This window comes from Rhodamnia argentea, chromosome 1, assembly GCF_020921035.1.
Source record: "Rhodamnia argentea isolate NSW1041297 chromosome 1, ASM2092103v1, whole genome shotgun sequence".
NCBI classification, from domain to species: domain Eukaryota; kingdom Viridiplantae; phylum Streptophyta; class Magnoliopsida; order Myrtales; family Myrtaceae; genus Rhodamnia; species Rhodamnia argentea.
Window position 1 is genome coordinate 13,693,768 of NC_063150.1, and position 8,643 is coordinate 13,702,410.

Sequence of the window (8,643 nt, forward strand, 5' to 3'; positions counted from 1 at the left end):
TCTTCCCCGGACTCCTTGAATTCAAGTAAGAAAATAAAAACACCATCGACCCAGAAATACAAATGAAAATGTAATAAACGCTACAAGGAATTACAAACAGGAAATACAAATGAAAGTGGGGCAATAGCTCTCGAAAGATAGCTTACCTACTTTATGAACCTTTGTTAGGAAATGTGGATCATGTAGACAATTCTGAGTCATCCTAGTCAATCTTCCTTCCATTTTTCTCGAAACCTCAATGACGCATTTATGAGATGTCCCCATGCATTTTTAACAGAATGCATATCTTTAGCATTCAATATCTTTAAACCCTCAGATTTTGGAAGATCAAGCCTTTGAATTGAAGGGCAACCAGAGATGCCTAGCTCTTTCAAGAGCTCCAACTTATCAAGACCTTGAATTTCAACTAAGCTTTCGCAGTCTTCAACATATAATTTCTTCATACCTGCAGATTTTGAAAGGTCCAACCTTGCAATTGAAGTGCACCTGCGGATTTTCAGCCTTTCTAAGAACTCCAGCCTATCCATGCCTTGAATTTCGACTAATTTTTGGCAATTTTCAACAGATAATACCTTTACACTCCCAAACTTTGGAAGGTCTAGCCTTTCAATTGAAATGCAACTTTTGATTATCAAGGTTTCCAAACATTTCAATTCATCAAGACCTCGAATTTCAAGTAAATTGTAGCAAATTTCAGCATATAGATACGTCAGATGGCTTAAATGTGAAACATCCAGTATTTGCATAAAATTGCATCTCATGATCCATAATTCTCCCAAATTGAAGGGAGTGTTGACGGATTTTGGTAATTCTGATTCTTCAACATTCGCCAGGTGGGAGCATTCTGAAAGCTCTGATACTGTCGATGGAAGCTCCGAGATGCACTCCAGAATTTTGCAGCCCCACAGTTGTAGTTTCTTGAGATGGGTCAGGTAGGTAAGTGAACGCAATCTAGGACTTTGACAGGTGATGCTTAAACTCGTTAAGCTGGAAGGAAGCTCTGGCAGCGATCGAAGCTTCTTACAACGATGAAGCTCAAGTCTTTGCAGCGAAGAAAGATGACTGATGCTTTCTGGTACTACAAAAATATCAGAGCATGCAACATCTAGCTCTCTGAGCTTTGTCAGCCTTCCAATGCCATTGGGTAATTCTTTTAACCTAGTCCAACCAATATACATAATCTCTAGATTCTGCAGCGCCCCTATACTTTCCGGTAATTCTTTTAGCTGAGTGTCGTTAATCTTCAGAATTTCTAGATTTTGCAAGGCCCCTACACTTTCCGGCAATTCTTTTATCCTAGTTTCGCTGATCTCCAGAATTTTTAGATTCTGCAAAGCCCCTATACTATCTGGCAATTCTCTTATCCCACTGCCCCTCATATCTAGAATTTCTAGATTCTGCAAGGCCCCTATACTGTCTGGTACTACAGAAATTTTGGGACAATATTGCAGATGGAGTTGCTTTAATGCATCTAGTTTGCCCACTTCTGCTGGCAGATCCTTGAGCATCCTACAAAACCCCAAGTCCAAGCGTACCAGACTCTTCATGTCTCCGATCAAGGAGTCAATCTGCTCCACCTCCTCACAACCTTGGAGGATCAAAACCTCTAAATTCGTAAAAGCTGATAGGAAGAAAGTTCCTTTTAAAGATCGACATTCCGTAAGGTCGAGAAATTTTAGCTTCTTTGCCATCTGATAAAAGAAGAAAATTGTTGCGGAGTTAGCATAGGTTAATTATGATTAATAAAAGGAAGCGGCAAAAAGAAAGACTTGTTTTTCCATCTTACCATGATGGAACTCCATCCTCGCCATTCATCTGAAATCTTGCTTCTTGACAAATCGAGTACAACTAATTCCGTTGTATGAAAATTGTTTGCTTCAAAAGTTGAGGGACAATTCCACCAGCAAAGCCATCTTAACTCCTCTATAGAGTTCTCAAAATCTCCACTAAAACGTGCCCCATTCACGTGAAGGAGCCTTAGACTTGTTAAATTCTTAAATTGTTCACCCGTGTGGATATCGCAATCTTGGTCAGCTGTTTTGCCGGAGCATTCTGAACTTCCTTTGCTAAGATAAATGGCTTGGATTTTTTCTGTTCCCTATAAGTAAAAATCAATGTTCATCACATTGAGGAGTCTGATAACATATGTCCATGTTGCTATGAACACGCAAAGATGTTTTGAAAAGAATAGCAAAGTGAAGATACGACTTTCCCTTTTGGCCGATAAACAAAATTTTTAAAGGCCAAGAAACTGAAGGATGTCAACTTCGATTTCGAAAATAGGCCATAAGTACTTTGATCTTGTTATAATAATACATAGTTTCTTATATAGACGTTCTTTTACCGATCTAATGGCTTATATACGGTAAAACTCTACTACTTGTAGATCCTCTTCTTTCCTGTATTGTAGCTTTATTACTATACCAGTTAGGGTGTAGGTGCTATGCACAGGATTTAATCAAGTTACAATGTGCATTAATTATAAGTAATTAAGAAATTATATTGATTATATGTATGTTCTCTATAACATATTGTTTTAGTGTAAGTTACAATTTGATTTATATGGCACTTTGATATATTATAAATCAATCATCGCTATATATAATTGAATTATTCAAATATTATTTGTATAATAACTGATGTCCTTATGTAATAACTTCGATTTAATGTAATCATAATTAATTTCTTAAAAAGCAAAATCATTTATGAATCATGAAAAATGAAGCTATTCTTGGCTACATGGAATAGCTACTAATCCCTTGGCCCCCTAGGAATAGCAAATCCTAATTTTGAGAGAATAGCTATTCCTAATCTACTTTGGGATCAAACGAACAATTAGTTGCTTCATCAGAATAGACTAGAAATGAAAATAACCGTTTTTGTGAAACCATATCTAGTCCAAATTGAGTGATTTTATTTAGGGATCTACAAATTCAGCTTCTCACAATCTCAGGGAAGGATGTTTTAACGAGTCTGTTCACCCAGGAAGTTCACTTATGCATAAGAAATAAACAAGTAATACAAAATATCCATGGATTTCCAAATCCATGTCAGTTTCTCCAAACTCGGAAATGTATTTGTTGTACTCCACAATGTTGTACAACATTTCATGGATACTCAAAAGAGAATGACATAATTAGTGGGGAACGAACTAGATCCAATACCTAAAAGGAATCCAAGAGAATGGGGAAAAAAAAAAAAAGGAAGTAGTCATACCCAGATTAATCATTTTCATGATAAACCTCCCTCACAAAATTTCAATAAGTCATATATGTTATTTATATTTAAAAAAAAAAAAAAAAAGAGGGCCGACACTATCTCCACCATTCACCATGTTTACTCTAAAAAGACAAAATTAAAATACCTCTATCAAGTATCGAATAAATTGGGAAAATTACCAAAAAAAGTCTTAAACCTTTTTTTTTTTTTTTTGGTCGAATTCTTAAACCTATTGCAATTGTGTCAATTCAGTCAAAAAAAAATTTGGCCTTTTGAGTCCTATACCTTTGCATTTGTTCCAATTCGATTCATCAAACCAACTTTGGCCGGCCCCGGCTCTAACGTGGACACGGGTCAACGCTAACTTGGCACCGCCAAGGTGAGGGTCGACGAGGACGAGGCCAACGTTGTCCTCGCCCTCGCCGTCATTGGGCAAGGATGAGCCTCGCTAGTGGCCGGCGAGGTCGTCCTCACTAGTGGCCGGCGAGGTCATCCTCGCCGGCCCATGCCTACCGGCAACCGACTAAAGGAAGAAGGATAAGAAAACAAAAAGTAAAGAAACAAAAGAAAAAAAGAAAGAAAATAATTTGAAAAGTATTAAAATGTTGTTAAAAAATTTTGTGTCAAGACCGCTGGCCAAAGTTGGCCGGATGGATTGAATTGGCATAAATACAAAAGGTTTACAACTCAATTAGCCACAAAAAAAAAAGTTAGCACCGAATTGGCACAATTAAATAGCATTAAGACTTTGTTGATAATTTTTCCTTGATAAATCTCGGATAAGTTGCAATACTTACTAAGAGAGAGCAATCTCCTACTTTGTAATTACGTCAATAAGCTGAAATATTTATTAAAAGATTCTTTGTTCACTAGACCAAGCACTAAGTAGAAGACCATCATCACCTCGACAGTACCACATGGACTCAAGGAGCAAAAGAAGAGAAATGGTTACCTTATTTCGCTTTAGCACTTTCAAGATTTCCTCGGAGTCCCATAACCTACTACGATACCGAGGCTCCAGCTGGTTTTCCTCGCGAATGATTTCCCCGCCAAGATCTCTTAATTGATCGTGCATTCTAAGCTTATGATCATCTTCAACTTTTATTAGCGACATAAATCTCAATACTTCAATTCCCTCCTCCGGGTAAAAGCCACAAGCGTCCCACATGTAAGATGCAATTCTTCCATCGGTGCCAATGAAAAAGCAAGCTACATCCAAAAATATTTGTTTTTGTCCATGCTCTAATGCTTCATAACTTATCCTTAACTTTTCACGCACTTTCTGATGGGGGACTTTTCTCAACTTGTTTATCGCATCGCGCCACAATGTTGGCTTTTTTCCACATAGGAATGAACCTAAAACCTCCAGAGATAAAGGAAGCCCTCCAGTGGTGGATATGACTTTACGAGTGTCTTCCTCAAATTCACTTGGAGGAAAGTCCCTTCGAAATGCATGTCTACAAAATAGAATCAAAGATTGATTCATATCCATTTCCTTATGTTCATAACTATGGTCCATCCCCCAATTGTCAAGAATAGCCTTGTTTCCGGTCGTTACCATGATCCTACTCCCCGAAGAAAACCAATTATGATTTCCAGCCAAACTCTTCAGCTGATCATCATCATCCACATCATCAAGAAGGATGAGGACTTTCTTACCTTCAAACTTGGAAGAGATAAACTTAATCCCTTCATCTTTATTAGAAACTTGATTTTTTTGATTCAAGTATATCGAAATTAACTGATTTTGCAAATACTCAAGACCATTACGCTTACTTGATTCCCTAATATCCGCAATGAAGCTGTGATACTCAAATTGATGAAAGAGCTTGTTGTAGATAGCTTTAGCAAGAGTTGTCTTACCAATGCCTCCCATTCCATGGATTCCAACAAACAAGGTAGCGCTAAACTTCTTATCAACAAATTCCATAATCTTCTCTACATGAGTATCAATTCCGACCAAATTCTCCGGAATAACCAACTCAAACTCTTTCTTTAACTCGCTCAACACTTTTTGGACAACCTTTTTCACTAATTCTCCTTCGTACTGGCCAAATTTGACAAGAGTTCAAATATGTGGCCACAACAATTTTATATTGTTTATCTAACGAGACAACAGTAAATAACTTTGGGGGATCATCAGAACTTTAAGAATTGTTTTGTCACACCTCTATATACTATCTTATATGCAAAGACCAGAGTAGGAAGTACTGGTGGTTTCTTTAGACGGCGTACCCCATTCCATTACTCTTTAACATTATTTGTTGAGCCAAAACAAACTTGAGGGTATCGCTAATGAATATTGATTATTGTACTTATTATGGATGTGAATCAAATTTCCAACTTCTTGTTTGTTAAAGATATTAGGAATGACCTGGACGTGACTTTGAGAACTTTTTAGAGCATTTGAATAAGCAAAAATCCAATCAGCCAGCTCGATATGAGAATTCAGCCATCAATCAATAAACAAGTAATAAATCTTGATGCCAGACGAATTCAATACCAATCTGGAAAGTCATGATGTTAGGAAGGTTAAACAGGAACCACCAATAAGTTGTACAATTAATCTAAAATAAATATGACCTCAGAAAAGTTTCAGATGAAGATTAATAGATCTTATAATATAAACCTGAAAAATAAGAATGGCGCTGCTACAAAATCTTTGGATACGAGAGTAAGAATTTATTGAAGAAAATCTTGTTTAATTCAAGCGAAGTGGATCGTAACAATAAAATTAGATTGATCGACATCATTAAAGTCAAGAACTACAAAAAAGAATAACTGATAAAACTCATGCATTGCAGGATCTTAGTGCCTTTTTTTTTATTGAAGAAACAAAGAAGAAATGAATCAGGTAGGAATTAGGACAAGCATTAAACGCTCAGACAAATTAAAAGAAAATAGAGAATGTTTTGGTGAAAAAAAGAAGTACCCTTTGGCTTCCCATCCTTTCAAGTCACTGACTTCCTTGAGCGCTTGCTTCCATTTCTCCAAAATCGTTAAGTCGAAACGCTTCTCACGTGTACGAAATGCATTCCCAAAACTCCCGATTTGATGCCGCACGTGAGATGGTTCCACTTTGTAAAATATAGGCAACACTAGATGCCCCGTGTTATTATTCTTGCACTCCATCATTTGAACCAGTTCATCAAGGCACCATTTGCTCGAACTGTAAGTCACGGAGATAATGGGGATCAGGATCTTACTATTCTTGATGGCCGCCAAAAGATCAGGACCGATCTGCTCGCCTTGGCGAAGCTCGTTATCGTCTCTGAAAGCACGAATTCCGGCATCCATGAGTCCGTAGTAGAGGTGATCGGTGAAGCCTTCTCGAGTATCTGGGCCTCTGAAGCTCAAGAACACGTCGTAGCGGTTTCCGGTCAGTGCGATCGACGAACTAGACGGATTGGCATTAGTTTCCGCCGGCGCGGTTGGCAAACCAGATCCGCTAATATCTCTATCTTCTCCATCTCTACGCAGACTGGTTTTCTCCCTTTTGAGGAAATTGAACGCGAGCACCGAGAGAAGGATCAGCGCCACCGCCACGAGCACGGCGAAAGAGTGCCCAAAAATGAGACGATCCATTTCTTCTTTCTTCTGATCCTGCCCTCAGTTTCTCCTTCCAAGATTGCCCGTCGAAAAAACCAAAATGCCTGAGGAAATAGGAAATGCCTTCTTCTCGCCCTCTAAGTATGTGCTTGAGGTCGATCGATGTACAAGAGAAAAATATATGAGGGAATTTCGATGCTGAATTAAGAAGCAAAACCAAAAGTTCTTTACCAACGTTCCACTCAAAATATTCTTATTATTGCTTCGACTCAAAGGAGACGTGAGAGTGGGTCCCCCGGACAGCCTGGATCCCACGAGTTACCTCAAGGAATTGACCCACTCAAAGCCTCCCCAATCCTGCTATGCTGGCCAACCTGCTTTGGCGCCTGTGGAAAGAACGAATCAACATGGTGTTCCGAGGGAGGCAGCCCAAATCAGATCTAATTGCGGATGAAGCCGAGTTAGAAGTAGCAATCTTTGAGAGAGGAAAGCACTGCAAACGCAAGGCGAAAGAAAAGGATGAAGAGATACCTGATGGAGGGACACCGCAGGGACCGGGGGGCTTGGAAATTTAACGTGGATTGCTCGTGGATAGTAGGAGAGCAGCGTGGTTCTGTGGCTGGTATATGCAGGGATAGCAGGGGACTCGTCGTTACAGGTTTTGCGAAAGAGGAGGAAGCAAGCTCAGTGTTGGAGATGGAAACCCTAGCCGTCCTGAACACGCTTCGAGTTGTGGAGCTCCAGAAGGAGAAGCTAGAAAGTCAAAGGGTTCAGTTGGGCTTTGTGCACAAAACCGTACGAGAAAAGATGAGAATAGACATTCTGACTGACAACTAATTTATCCCTTATCTTTTACAAGAACAGGAGGATAGTCCTTGGGCTTTTAGAGGCCCGTTTATGAATTGTAAAACCATCATGACCCAGTTGGGCACGGATGCAGTGTAAGAAACTTATGTCCCACGTACAGAAAATGGTGCTGTCGATTGGGTTGCGAAGGCCCATAGAAAAAACTTGCTCCCAGCTAACTGGTTGGTTAAACCCCCCAATCCCTTTGGGATTTACTTTTTTGCGATTTTCAGAACGCTAGTTCATGTAATTCTATTTCTCGTTGAGTGAAAGGAGTACCGAAGTTTGGACCAGAACAAGAAAATGACATCGTGATTTGAATTAGGCCCCTTTCTCCTCGGTCCGCACCAAAACCAAAAGTAAAAACATAAAGTGCTGCTATGGTATTATTTGTCAGACAGAAGTGGCCTAAAACGACAAATAAATGCTAGTGTCGACGACGTTTAGCGTGGAAAAGAAGATCCACCACCACCAGTGCTTTGACATGCCTTTGTGCTGTCGGCAAGATTTTTGTCAAAAATATTCCCTCAAGGATGCCTTTCGTGTGGAGAGATATTTGCTCGCTGCTGCTCCTTCCTGCTTTCCCCCTTCTTTTCCCGTGCCACAAGGAATTTCATTCCATAAGATGAATTAATGAAAAAATCATCCTGTAGATTGAATAGTTCCTGCTTTACTTGCTCATGAGAATTAAGAATTATGTACCGCGGCGAATGCATATTGATAATCGTGCACTTGAAAAATATTTTCACTCAAACAAATGCACCCAAAGTATCATTTTCCCATTCCACGCCGGGATGATACTCTTTCAACTACATAGAGCATGTCTTTTCGAAGTAGATACAATGGAATTAGGGTGTGCTCTAGAGATGAGTAGTGGAAGGCTGTTTTCAAGACTCGTAATGGAGATTACACAAGTTGATTGTCATGCTGTGTTGGCCTTTCAAATGTAGGGGTATCAAAAGTTCGGTTCGGTTCGATTTTTCATGACACCCGAACCGAATTATTTGTGTGTACATTAGCTTTGAACCC

The 8,643-nt window shown here is 39.3% G+C and overlaps 1 protein-coding gene across 1 annotated transcript in view; it reads right to left on the reverse strand.

Annotated features, from left to right (window-relative positions):
* The window catches only part of LOC115751293 (disease resistance protein L6-like), a 32,326-nt gene extending 25,388 nt beyond the window's left edge, over window positions 1-6,938 (reverse strand). The window contains exons 1-4 of the mRNA XM_048277006.1: window positions 6,148-6,938; window positions 4,172-5,263; window positions 1,787-2,098; window positions 276-1,691 (exon numbers count right to left, since the gene is read on the reverse strand). Of these exons, the coding sequence (XP_048132963.1) occupies window positions 276-1,691; window positions 1,787-2,098; window positions 4,172-5,263; window positions 6,148-6,804 (3,477 nt within the window). The 5' untranslated portion in view covers window positions 6,805-6,938. The remainder of the gene's footprint in view (window positions 1-275; window positions 1,692-1,786; window positions 2,099-4,171; window positions 5,264-6,147) is intronic.
* Between the last annotated feature and the right edge of the window lie 1,705 nt (window positions 6,939-8,643).